Source organism: Rhinoderma darwinii, chromosome 3, assembly GCF_050947455.1.
Source record: "Rhinoderma darwinii isolate aRhiDar2 chromosome 3, aRhiDar2.hap1, whole genome shotgun sequence".
NCBI classification, from domain to species: domain Eukaryota; kingdom Metazoa; phylum Chordata; class Amphibia; order Anura; family Rhinodermatidae; genus Rhinoderma; species Rhinoderma darwinii.
In genome coordinates this window covers 304,482,569-304,496,295 of record NC_134689.1, presented here as the reverse complement: position 1 = coordinate 304,496,295, position 13,727 = coordinate 304,482,569, and the positions used below count along the sequence as shown (strand labels likewise).

Genomic DNA, 13,727 nt, shown 5'->3' with positions numbered 1-13,727 from the left:
AGTTCTAAGAAAATTATTCTTTAGAATTGATAATCTATGGGAAATGCATTAATTTATAACACACATACCAGGAGGGCTGACCGGTTCTCTGTAAATTGTAAACCTAAGAATGAATACTTACTGATTGAACATTTTAATGCAGAAACATGATTATTTTTTTTTATTTTTTTTTTAATAATCTCAAATGTACTATTGTTTACTGTTAAAAGTTTATGATATTTTAAAGCTTTACCTTCATACTTTGCAGCCACTTTTATCATCCAAACTTATCCTCCATGACACCTGCGGAATCCACAATCTCCATGGGATGCCAGGAATAATTGGAGGGATTGTCGGAGCAGTAACAGCAGCTTCCGCTACCATCGGTGTTTACACAGAGGCAGGGTGAGATGTAATAAAAACATTAATTAACTGAAAAAATTACTTTGTTTGTCCAAACCCTGGAAACAAATTTGTCCTGATTTATCTAAACACTTTAACAGAGAAACTGGCCTTGTTACCCGTAGCAACCAATTGGAACTCTGCTTTAATTTCTTAAACTGCACTACTTAAAAAGAAAACTGAGCTCTGATTGGTTACTTTGGGTAGCAGGCGTGTTTTTCTGTTGAAGAATTATGATTAGTGATGCCCAAATATTCAGATCATTATTGGGCTGTAGCATTTTGAAGATATGTTTACGGTTGCACCTATTAGGTAATAAAGCACCAATCTTATGCAACTGAAAGTGACCAATCAGTTAGACCACCTTTCATTCAGAATGTTGACCACCCTTTTTATACAGTTTTTTTGCTTGGACCCCCTCTGTAAAAAACGAATGTGTCACTTGATTGACCCTTCTTCGCGCTACTGTGTGCCATTAAATTAAAAGCAAGCTTTAGCTGAGGACAGGAGGGAGCCAATGGAGGAGAGGCAGCTGCCACGATTTGAAACTCTTCTCTTGCTATAAGCTGCAGCCCAGCCTGCCTCTACCTGCTAAGGAAGTTTCCATGTTTGGTAGAATGAGAAGGGAGTCTATGCTAGGGACTGAAGAGAGGGGAGTCATACTGGGGAATAAGAAGAATAGGGGTCAACCTGGGGATTTATATTAAGAAGGAGGTTATCCCGGGGACTGAGAAGGGGAGTGGAGCCATGCTGAGCAAAGTTAGTAACCTGAATTTGTGCTGGACCACATATACAAAAATCCCCAACATTTTTACAGACTATTGTGGGGAAGCCACATGTGGAAGATCTTTGCGGTATATTGTTTGGATATTAAGTTTATATGTAACATATAAATTAGACTAGGTACAGGAAAATATTTCCCAGATGCAGGGAATTCGTGTAAAATGTCATAATACATAATACAGTATTGTCTGCTATATGCAAATTGTGTCATTGATAACATGATTTAGGATGTGCCATCATTTTGTGTGTTTGTAGGAGGGGGACATAAACCCCTCATCTTCTTTTCTCATGGCTGGTTCCTATGTTCCCTTGTGTCTTGTGGTGTAGTGTGTATGTGTCCCTTCTTGTGTGTGCAAGTGTCATCATATCTGCACCTGCTCCTGAGTATCTGTGGGGTAAAGCGAGGGAGCAGCAGTAAGAACAGATCGCATTACAGATGCTGTTCCATTGCCCGGCAGCCTAAATTGGTGAATGTGCAGAGAGGGAGGAACCCTTTTTGCCCCTAAAAAGTATTTAGGACCCCTTTGTATTCCCATATCCGTTAGGTCCCCCTTTGTGCTCCTATATAGCTGTCATACCCCCTTGGTTCCCCTATATAGTAGTTAGGCCCCCTTTGTGCCCCTATATAGTAGTTAGGTCCGAATTTGTGCCTCTATATAGTAGTTAGGCCTCCTTTGTATCACCATATAGTAGTTAGAGCCCTTTGGTTTTCCCATATAGTAGTTAGGCTCCTTTTGTGCCCTCCATATAGTAGTTAGGCCCTTTTGTGCTCTCCATATAGTAGTTAGGCCTTCTTGTGCCCTCCATATATGTATTAGATCCCCCCTGTGCCCTCCATGTAGTACTTTGTTCCCCCTTATCCCATACATAGTAGTAAGGCTCCCTTTGTGCCCTTCATATAGTAATTAGGCCCGTTTGTACCCTCCATATACTAGTTAGGCCCCTTCGTGCCCTCCATATATTTGTTAGACCCCCCTTGTGCCCTCCATATAGTACTTCGGCTCCCTTGTTCCCTCCATATATTTGTTAGGCCTCCCTTGTGCCCTCCATATAGTAGTTATTAGCTCTTGAGCCCTCCATATAATAGTTAGGCCGCATTGTGCACTCCTTATAGTAGTTAGACCCCATTCTGCACTCCATATAATAGTTAGACCCCTTGTGCCCTCCATGTAGTAGTTAGGCCCCCTTGTGTCCTCCATACAGTAGATAAGCCCCCTTTGCGCTAATAAAAAAAAAAACACAATTACAAAAAGGAGACCCTGGGAGTTGGCGGGCACTTTAATAACATATAATGACTGGATGCCTAGTGGCAGAAAAAAACCTATTTCCCAACTACCATAACAATGATTACTATCTTTATTAGGCTATGAAAGCATCTAAACAAACCACATAGATGAATAAAATGACCATGTGTGCTGCTAGGGTAGTGTCACTATAAAGCTATGCTTGTATTGTGAGTGGTGCTACGCACTAGATGACAGGTACATGAGAAGCCAGCGGCTGCCGAACGCTGAGCTACAATAAACACTGAGTGAAGATGAATCTAGCAACAGAGCACGTTTTAAAATTCAAAAAATCCCCCCGACATGTTTCGCTACATATGTAGCGTCCTCAGGGGTACTGGGGCTAATGAACCCTCACCTAACCCCGCTCCCATAATGAGCGGATAGGCCCATTTCTGTAGCCCAGCGTCGTGACGTCATTGCGTCACCGGCGTCGTGACTCACCGGCGTCGTAACATCATTGTGTCACCAGCGCTGGGACTCTGACGTCCTCCCGACCTCTAGTAGGCCTCAGGACTTAAAACAGCCTGTGGCCTACAAGGGGGCAGTGGACCAATGGTTCTCTGCCCCGTGGCTTGAGAGAGCTGCAGCTCGGCACCTTGGCCCACTGGAGGATCCTGCAGTGGGCCTTTCTGATGCTGCTTTTCTTTCGCAATCTGATGTAGCTTCCCGCCTGCCTGCTTACTTCCATGTAAGGACAGGCGGGCAGCTAAACAGCAGTGTTGGTGCTGAAGTCAGATGGCCCCTTTGGGGATAGGGACCCTGGGCAATTGCCCTTTTTCTCCCTCCTAACGTTGGCCATGACTAAGGTTACTGCAACCAGGCAAAAAGTATACTGTGAAAGAGTGAGCTCAAAAAGTAGCTGCGCGCAACATGTGGTATGATACTACTGTTGCTTACTCTTTGGGTGGTCTACTGTCTGGCAGCTACTGCCAATAGTAGAGTCCAGTCCACAAACAAGGACCTGCGGAACCGTAATCTAAAGAAGAAAGGGTGGAATGTTTACTTAACACATGGTGCAGCTTCAGGGGCAAATGTCTTGCTGAGCTTCTTCCCCTGCGGTATTCCGCACTGTCATGGTTTTCCCCTCAAGAATTTGGGGAGGCATGTTTATTTTAGTGCTCCCTTGTCGGGTATCATGATTCAAACTGGACCTGGTGGGACTCGGCAGTTGAGGTCCCCAAGTCTTGGTAAGGTCACTCTATAAACCTTTGTGCCACCCTTCCATATTGCAAGTCTCCCAAATAAAGAATTTATAAGGAATGGTGTCCCAATCTCTGCCTCTACCTTCAGTCCCTCCCACATGTTTATTCATGTTCTGTGCACGTTTACTGACCACATTAAACACATTAACCAGTATTCTGTATACTTTTTTCTTTGAGATGACACCCCTAATAAAAGACCATTGTTCATGGTAGCACAGGCCCCACTAAAAACTTACCAACTAAAATAAAACCCGACAATTTCTTTGGATAAAATCGCTCCGGTGAAGGACCTGCAGGAGTAAGTGACATCACAGTGTGATCTCGTGATTCTGTGAATCACACTGGACTGGACTGAAGAGAAGTGTACGATGCTGATTGGTCAGCGTCATACAGTTTTCTATACAACGCCTACATGGTGAAAAGAAAAAAAACACCCAGTTGGCCATTAAGAGAAAATTAGCATAAATCTAAAAATTAAAATAACTTCGGAAATAATAAAAGGTTTTTTTTAAACAAAAAACACAGTAGTTATCAGCATCAAAGCACCTATTAGATTAGGTAGGAGATAGGGAAGTTATAAACTGGTAACAGAGCCTCTTTAAAGGCTCTGCTTCTAACGTCTTGATGTCGGATATCACTGGACAACTTCAGGGTTCTTATGTAGTTCATGCCTCGATGGGTCAGAGCTGTTATGGAGGCACATGCAAGAACCTACACAATATTAGGCAGGTGGTTCATCGGTGTGTATATTCTGCATTCATACCCGTTTGCATTCGTTTTCTCCTGTTCAGTCAGGATTAGTTTTTCTTATAGAACCCGATAAAGTTATTGAGTTATTTTATGCATCAATTCTGTCAAATCAGTGGTTAAAGAGAGTCCATATGGTAGTGTTATATCTTCTGCCTTGTTATGGGATTGCACCATCTAGTGTCCAAATAGGGGCAATGCAAAATAATGAAAACAGACGCACAATCCATAAGCCTGGTTTCAAAGGAGCATATTTAACCCTTTAATTACTGCCCTATATAACCAAGTAATTAGTCGTTTTTTCATCGTCTCATTCAAAGAGACATAACTTTTTTATATTTTTTTGCTGATATAGTCATATGTGGGTTTGTTTTTTGAGGGCCAAGATGTAGTTTTTATTTGTACCATTTTGGGGTACATGGGACTTTTTAAATTAACTTTTATTAAAATTTTTTAGGGAAGGGATAGAAAAAAAAGCAATTCCATCGTAACTTTTTGCGTATTTTTTTTACGGCGTTCACATTGCGGTTTAAGCATGAGGTGTACATTTAGAACAGGGTGGGATCTGATCTAGCTCTACAAGATCAGAAAAGCCTTTCCCAAAGCGACTGCAAGGAACCATAATGTACTTCTGTGAAGAACAGATATATACATCTTATATATATAAAGCTGTTATTACTGTAAAAAAAAAAAATACCGGAAATCAGCCCAGCAGCCAAATTATAGCAATAATAGCAAATGTGCAGAAATCATAGATAACCATAGTAACCAAAAGTTAAGGAAATTGACAATACGTGACCACTTGAACACTTTAAGATGTATTTTATGTGCTTTTTATTTCATTTATGTGCTTTACTACTTTTATGATTTTTGGGAAGTGTACAGTACATCAATATATTGTAATTGCATCACACTGTTATACATCTGCGCCTGACTTTGACTTTTTAGAAATGTGCCTCAGTGTGTGTACGCTTGTGAATTTGCCATTATCTCACTTTTGATGGATTTATCACATTAATGCAATTTGGTTACAATGTAATGACAATATTTTCTCATTTAGCTTGATAGAGATGTTCGGATTTGTAGGAGAATATGCGGACAGAACTCCCAGCATACAAGGAGGATATCAGGCAGCCGGGATTTTCGTGTCCCTGGCCTTTGCCTTCGTGGGTGGTACTGTAGTAGGTAAGAAAGAACTCACATTCCAATAATCCTATATAAACCATATAAAGCTTCCAGATCATTTAGATAGGAACTTTAAATGTCAATGGGCCAGTTTGTTCAAACAATAAAGCCGGACTTTGAGGCACTATTCAAATCACGTCAGAGTCTTCTGTTAGATGTATACATCGGGAAAACGTCCTGATGACCACAGGATCCCAAAAGTATACCGAACAGCATATGTTTTTTTTTTTACTGTATGCCTACTGTATGCCTAGGTATGCTACTATGCTATTATATAGAGGGAAAAGCCTCTGGGTGTAAGCAAGAATGTTCCCGTTCACTGACAGCAAATAGAGATCTTGAAAAGAGAAACCCAAACTATATTATAAAGTTTCAGAAATTTTTAGTAAATTTTTATTTACTTACATAAAACGTTTAAAAAAATCCTTTATAGCAGTTTGTGCCGCACCTAGAAATATCTTAATGTAACTGATGTGTAAAATGAAAGTAATATTTATAAGAGGTAAAAGTAAGCTACAAAACGGACTCAAATTGAGTCTTAGGCCGGATTCACACGAACGTGTTAAAAGTCCGTGGGATGGCCGTTGAAACAGCGTATGTTATTCAATATGGCCGTTCACACAGCCGTTGTTTCAACGGACCGTGTGAAGGGTCCGTGAGAAAATAGGACATGACCTATCTTTTCACGCATCACGCATCCCTCCATAGACTCTCAACTATGGGGGATGCGTGACATCGCGTCCTGCAGCGCTGAGCACGGATGCGCAGCGCTCGTGGGAATCCGGCCTCAAAGAGGATCTGACACTAGTTTATTAATTCCCCATCTCCTAACTAATCTAAAAGGCACTATGATTCTGATAACTACAGTGTAATTTATTTTTAAAAACGTTTATTATTTGCAAAGTTATGAGCATTTTTCTAAAGATGGTAATTTAGTTATACTTGCCAAATGGGAAGTTACTCAGTATTTTCTCTCTGGGCGGCCGTGGCATAACTACCGCTGTAGCAGCCATAGCAGCTGCTATGGGGCCCGCGGCATGAGGAGGTCCGTGCCACCCGCCGACACGGGCCACCCATGCCTGGTGGAGCCGCTAGCCATTATGGCTGCTACATCGGTAGCGACACCACTATGGGGCCCGCGCCGCCCGGCCCTAACATTTTTTTGGACCGTGCGGCATGGGCCCCCTCATGCCCGGTGGCATCGCTAGCACCGGAGGGGGCCCCAGTGAGGTGGCGCCACTGAAACCAGCCGCCGCCAGCCCCTCTTGCACTTATTGTACCTGCGTCTATAGCACGCAGCCACAATTGCATGAATTAGCGCTGAATGGACGGGCACGTTCCAGGCCCGACCATTCAGCGCCTTACATTGACGCTGATTGGCAGGGCAAAATGACTTGCAAAATGACTCACCTTTCAACTACGCTAGCGGCGCGATGATGATTCCGTTAGTGAAAGGCGCTGATTGGCGGGGCAAGTCATTCTGCCCTGCCAATCAGCGCCTTTCAACGATGCTAGTGGCGCGATGACATCATCACGCCGCTTCCGTCATTCAGCCCGAACAGACCTGCTCAGAAGAGAGCAGGTCTGCATTGCCACCAGACGGTGCGGGAACGGGATCATGTGAGCAAAGTTTTTTAGTTTTATTGTAATAAAAGTGTGAGCGGCATTATCTACAGGGGGGGCTCTATCTTCAGGGGGGTCTATATGTGGGGATGTGAAGCACTATCTACAGGGGGAGCTATATGTAGGGCACTATCAACAGGGGTGGGCTATATGTGGAGCAATATCTATAGTGGGAGATATTTGTAGGGTACTATCTGCAGGGGAGGGCTATATGTGGGACACTATATACCGGGATGGGTTACCTGTGGGGCACTCTCTACAGGTGGGCTATATGTAGGGCACTATATACAGGGTCAGCTATATGTGAGGCACTATCTACAGAGGTGGGCTTTATGTGGAGCACTATCTATAGGGGGAGCTTTATGTAGGGCAGCATGGTGGCTCAGTGGTTAGCACTATTTCCTTGCAGCTCTGAAGTCCATATGTGGGGCACTATCTACAGGGGCTTCTATGTGGGGCACAATCTACAGGGGAGCTATGGGGGCACTATCTAGAGGGGGCACGGTGTTTGGGACACAGTGTGTGGTACTATTATAGTTAAGGGCGTTGAGAATTTTATCTTCATTTATAGGTGCAGAAATGTTTTAAAAGTGAGAAGCTGGAGTCATCTGAGCGGAAAAATGCAGAAATGGGTTGTGACCGGGAGAAGTCATCCTAGAGGTCTGGACTGGATGGAGAAGAAAAGAGAAAAATAACTAGAATCTGAGACGTCACCGGTGAATCACTTAATGTAAAAGGTTATTCTGCCTCTAATCAGTAATGTAGTCGCTGTATGATCTGCAGTGAGATGATGGGTGGTTTGATTATAATATGATATTTTTGTGAAACCGCATCTCCCATCATATCCTTACCATTGTTCGGGCCATGCTGGGAGCTGTAGTTTTACGCCATACACACCTATATGGCAGAGGTTGCACTAAATTGAGCTGTATTTGTTCTGGTGCTGTATAGATGTACTGAGCTTTGTTCTGGTGCTGTATTTATGTACTGAGCTTGGTTCTCGTGCTGTATGTATGTACTGAGCTTGGTTCTGGTATTGTATATATGTACTGAGCTTGGGTCTGTTGCTGTATATATGTACTGAACTTTTTTCTGGTGCTGTATTTATGTACTGAGCTTAGTTCTGGTGCTGTATATATGTACTGAGATTTGTTCTGGGGCTGTATTATGTACTGAGCTTTGTTCTGGTGTTGTATATATGTACTGAGCTTTGTTCTGGTGTTGTATATATGTAATGAGCTTGGTTCTGGTGCTGTATAAATGTACTGAGCTTGGTTATGGAGCCGTATATATATACTGAGCTTGGTTCTGGTGATGTATTTATGTACTAAGCTTTGTTCTGGGGCTGTATATATGTACTGAAGTTGGTTCTGGTGCTGTATATATGTATGAGCTTGGTTCTGGAGCTGTATATGTAAGGGCTTGTTTAGACAAACGTGTAATACGTCCGTGCAACGCGCGTGATTTTCGTGCGTGTCGTACGGACCTATGTTAGTCTATGGGGCAGTGCAGACAGTCCGTGATTTTTGCGCAACGTGAGTCCGTTGCGAAAAACTCACAACATGTCCTACATTTGTGCGTTGTTCGCGCATCACGCACCCATTGAAGTCAATGGGTGCGTGAAAATCCCGCATGCCACATGGAAGCACTTCCGTGGGACGAGCGTGATTCACGCAACAGCTGTCAAACTATGAATGTAAACAGAAAAGCACCACGTGCTTTTCTGTTTACAAACATCCAAACGGAGTGTCATAATGATGGCGGCTGCGCGAAAATCACGCAGCCGCACATCATACGGGGATGACACACACAGCTGTTAAGTGCCTTTTACGCACGCAAAACGCCGCGTTTTTTGCGTGCGCAAAACGCACACGCTCGTGTAAACCCGGCCTTAGAGCTTGGTTTTGGTGTTGTAATTATATAGGATATATTTATAATAACAAGGGCAGATGGAGTTGTTTTCAATTTATTGTATGCTTAATGGGAACCTGTCAGGTAGTTTTAACCAATTGAACCGCCACCATGCGGTAATACATGACCTGACAATACAGTATTTCCAAACATTCCCCTGTATGTTTTTTTCAGATGCAGCAAAATCTATAAAATCAACTTTTAAAACAGCGGACACAGTATGCTAATTACCCATTAAAGGGTCAGGGGGCGGTGCCACTATACTGAAGAGTCGCATAGTCCTGCCTCCAAACTCACCTTTCCATGCCTGATTGACATCCCCCTGGCTGATACAACTATCTCGGATGCGCCATTGCCTTGTACTACTTGGGCACGCACCGTGTAGAGAGGTATATTCTGCCCGGCTTCATCACTGCATTGCGCATGCCAGGGGAGTACTAGGCAACGGCGCCTCCAAAAGAGTTTGAGGAGGCTGGTAGTGATGTAGAATAGCCAAGGGGATGTCAATCAAAATCTGGGGGCGCCATTTAAATTTTCGCCTCAGGCAGCAGAAAAGCTAGAATCGGCCATGAGGCTGCAGGCCACTTTAGGCCTGCAGCCTATAAGGTCGCTGGGAAGACTCCCTGCACAGGCCGGCATGATGACGTCAATGCATCACGCTAGTCCGCGCATGTTTCCCGACCAGCCTGTTCATCGCAGGAACGGGGCAATGTAAGTACAATATAATTTTCGGGGGGGGGGGGGGTCTGTGAGGCACTATATACAAGGGGAGAGCAGGGTGGCACTATATATGAGGGGGACAGGGTGGCACTATATACAAGGGGGGGAGCACGGTGGCACTATATACAAAGGGGAACAGGGTGGCACTATATACAAGGGGGAGCAGGGTGGCACTATATACAAGTGTGAACAGGGTGGCACTATATACAAAGAGGGGGAGCAGGGTGGCACTATACAAGGGGGGAGTAGGGTGGCACTATATATAAGGGGGAGCAGGGTGGCACTATATACAAGGGGGGAGCAGGGTGGTAATATATACAAGGGGGAACAGGGTGGCACTATATACAAGGGGGAGCAGGGTGGCACTATATACAAGGGGGCTGTGTGGCACTATACACAAGGGGGAGCTGTGTGGCACTAATGGGGGGGTTGTGTGGCACTATCTACTAGGGGGGCTGTATGGCACTATTTACGAGGGAAAGGCGCTGTGGCGCTATCTACAGGGGGCTGTGTGACACAATCTACAAGGGTCTGTGTGTGGCACTATCTACAGGGAGGGGCTGTGTGGCACTATATACAAGGGATGGGGGCTGTGTGGCACTATATACAGGGGGAGCTTTATGGCGATATCTACAGGAGGGCTGTATGGCACAATCTACAAGGGGGAGGTGGGGGGCGCTATCTTCAAGTGGGTTGTGACACTGTATACAGGGGGGCTGTATGGCACAATCTAAAGTGGGCACTATCTATAAGCGGGCTGTGTGTGGCACCTAGGGGGGGACCCAGTCAAATGTTTTCTTTGGGACACTGTCTTTCCTAGTTACGCCCCTTTTGGGCAGTGTAAAGTTTTCTGTATGAAGCTGATCAATCATACAGTTCTCCTCTTCCCAGCCCAGCAACACAGGTGATCATATAGAACACAACTTCCATTCCCGACTGTGTTTTCAACTGGTGATACCTCCGGTTGTTTCACAGCTAGAACTGCAATCCTGGTGCCATATGAAAGATTAAAATCTCATCTTTCATATGCCACCAGAACCACTGTCTGAGATATGGCTATTTGAAGTGATCCCCTTCCCTCCAGCCTCAGTCTCTCACGCTGTGTGTGAAGCAGCTTCATGCTGATAGGACAACGTCAGAGACTTGTATAGTATGGCCTAGGTATGCGATTGGGCATTACTAGCTAGGAGATTGGGCATTACTAAACTAGTAACAGATCCTCTTTAAGCAACAGAGCAAAGGAAAATTTAGTGTTTCCAAGTCTTATTGGTCATTCTCTGCCCTCAGTTCAGTGCTAATATGGAATTAAGCTGGCTGAAATACTTATGGTATGTTCACACGGAGTGTTTTCAGCAGTTTTTCGGGCCGTAAACGTCCCGAAAAATGGCAGAAAAATCGGAAGCAGAACGCCTTTCAAACATCTGCCCACTGCGTTCTGTTCCGACGGGGCGTTGTTTACGCGGCCATTTTTCAAAACGGCCGCGTAAAAAAATGGCCGCAAAAAAGAAGTGCATGTCACTTCTTCAGCCGTTTTTGGAGCCGTTTTGCATTGACTCTATAGAAAAACAGGTCCAAAAACGGCCGTCAAAAACGCCTGAAAAACGTGAGTTTGATTAAAAAACATCTGAAAATCAGGAGCTATTTTCCCTTGAAAACAGCTCCGTATATTCATAAGTTTTTAATTTTGTGTGTGGCTCAGTGGCCAGTGTGAAAACTGCAAGATTTTAGAATCACTTTTTTAATATAGGTAATGACAAAGAAAATTAAAAATATAATTACCCGAAATTCTTAAAATAGTATGTTTAACATAAAACTTGCTTAAAACAATAGGTCATTTTTTGATGACACATTCCCTTTAACTCATTTAGGACTCATCCTGAAGTTACCATTTTGGGGGGATCCATCAGATGAGAACTGCTTTGATGATGCGGTGTACTGGGAGGTGAGATTACTTTTACTGTTGAGAACTACTGTATAATGTATAATGTGCAATAACCACAGTAAAAAGCAAATTGATTAAATTAATCTGATTTATCGAATGAGTTTTGAAATCCTGCAGCAGCCAGATCAATATTTTCTCTTTGTCCAATTTCTGAAATAATAAGGCCTCATGGGCCGTGCACACTGCCGTGTGCATTCATTTCAATGAGCCTCGACCACAAAATGCGGCCGTAGTAAGACATGTCCTATCTTTTTGCGGTCAAGGCTCCCGGGCAGCGCACGGACCGTGGAAACTACGGTCGTGTGCATGGGCCCATTGAAATGAATGGAGCCGCAATTCACCCGCGGATTTGCGGGTAAATGGTGGCCGCAAAAATACGTCCGTGTGCATGGGGCCTAAATATTATGTATGAAATTCCCGTAGTCCAGCAGAATAAGCTAAGTTCACACTAGCGTTAGTATACGTTTACCTCTATAGTGTAGTTCTGCAGACTGCACTTTTGCTTCCATAAAAAAAACCAGAAACCTAGTGAACGGAGACAAACGGAAAGCAACTGAAACAAAAGAATTACCATTGAAATGAATGGTAATTCTAGCAGAACCGTTGCTTTTCGTTTAATCTTTCGATCCTCTCTTCCTCCGACGGAAGATAGATAAACGTATACTAATGGTAGTGTGAACTTACCCTAAGAACATTCCCCGAACTATATAAAGGTTGTTGTACAACTTTGCTCCTTACGTCCGGGTTCCCACATAGCGTAATGCTGCGGAATTTACGCAATGGCATTCTGTGCGGAAATTCCTCAGGATTTACAGTAGCAGCAAAGTGGATGAGATTTAGAAGATCTCATACCCACGCAGCGTAAACGTTAATAAATTGACCTGCGGTGCAAAATTTAATTCCGCAGCATGTCAATTTATGCTGCGTTTTTGTTGATTTTCTGTTGCGGGTTTTCCCCATTGCAACTCCGGAAAAATTAAAAAATCATACTTACCCAGAATGACTTCCTGCAGTCCGACCTCCTGGGATGATGCTTCATCCCATGTAACTGCTGCAGCCAATCACAGGCTGCAGCGTCACATGGCCTGCAACATCATTGTAGGAGGCCGGAGTGGACGTCAAAGGAGGGAGGGGGAAAGTATGAGCGCTTCTTTACGCAGCGGAAATTCCATCCGAAAAATCTTCTAGGTGGCAAAAAGTTAAACGCAAATACAGAATAATGGCAAGTACACAAGTCATGTTTCACTTGATTCATTAATATTATTTTTTTGTTGGCATAAACTAACTTTTAGTAAAATAATTGACAACCTCAATAAAACGTCAGAAAAATAGCACCGACATAAGTAGTATGTTAGCCCCTGGGTTCAGTGGCGGATTAAGAAGACCATGGGCCCTGGGCTGTTACCCAAACTTGGGCCCCCCTTCTCCACCACCACCCTGCCGCGCCGTAACTATTTCTAACACTACCTAAACACTAGTACACAAAGTAGGCACATTATGCACAAAGTACACACAGTACACAAAGTACGCACATTATGCACAAAGTACCACATTATGCACAAAGTACGCACATTATGCACAAAGTACGCACATTATGCACAAAGTAGGCACATTATGCACAAAGTACACAAAGTAGGCACATTATGCACAAAGTACACACAGTACACAAAGTACGCACATTATGCACAAAGTACCACATTATGCACAAAGTACGCACATTATGCACAAAGTACCACATTATGCACAAAGTACGCACATTATGCACAAAGTACGCACATTATGCACAAAGTAGGCACATTATGCACAAAGTACACAAAGTAGGCACATTATGCACAAAGTACACACAGTGCACAAAGTACGCACATTATGCACAAAGTACCACATTATGCTCAAAGTACGCACATTATGCACAAAGTACGCACATTATGCACAAAGTACACAAAGTAG

The 13,727-nt window shown here is 43.7% G+C and overlaps 1 protein-coding gene across 2 annotated transcripts in view; it reads left to right on the top strand.

The window, feature by feature from the left end:
- Positions 1 to 13,727, top strand: part of RHCG (Rh family C glycoprotein) — a 138,028-nt gene that overhangs the window by 121,088 nt on the left and 3,213 nt on the right. For both annotated transcript variants that reach the window (XM_075855271.1, XM_075855272.1), the window contains exons 7-9: positions 248 to 384; positions 5,460 to 5,584; positions 11,707 to 11,780. In XM_075855271.1, the coding sequence (XP_075711386.1) occupies positions 248 to 384; positions 5,460 to 5,584; positions 11,707 to 11,780 (336 nt within the window). The remainder of the gene's footprint in view (positions 1 to 247; positions 385 to 5,459; positions 5,585 to 11,706; positions 11,781 to 13,727) is intronic.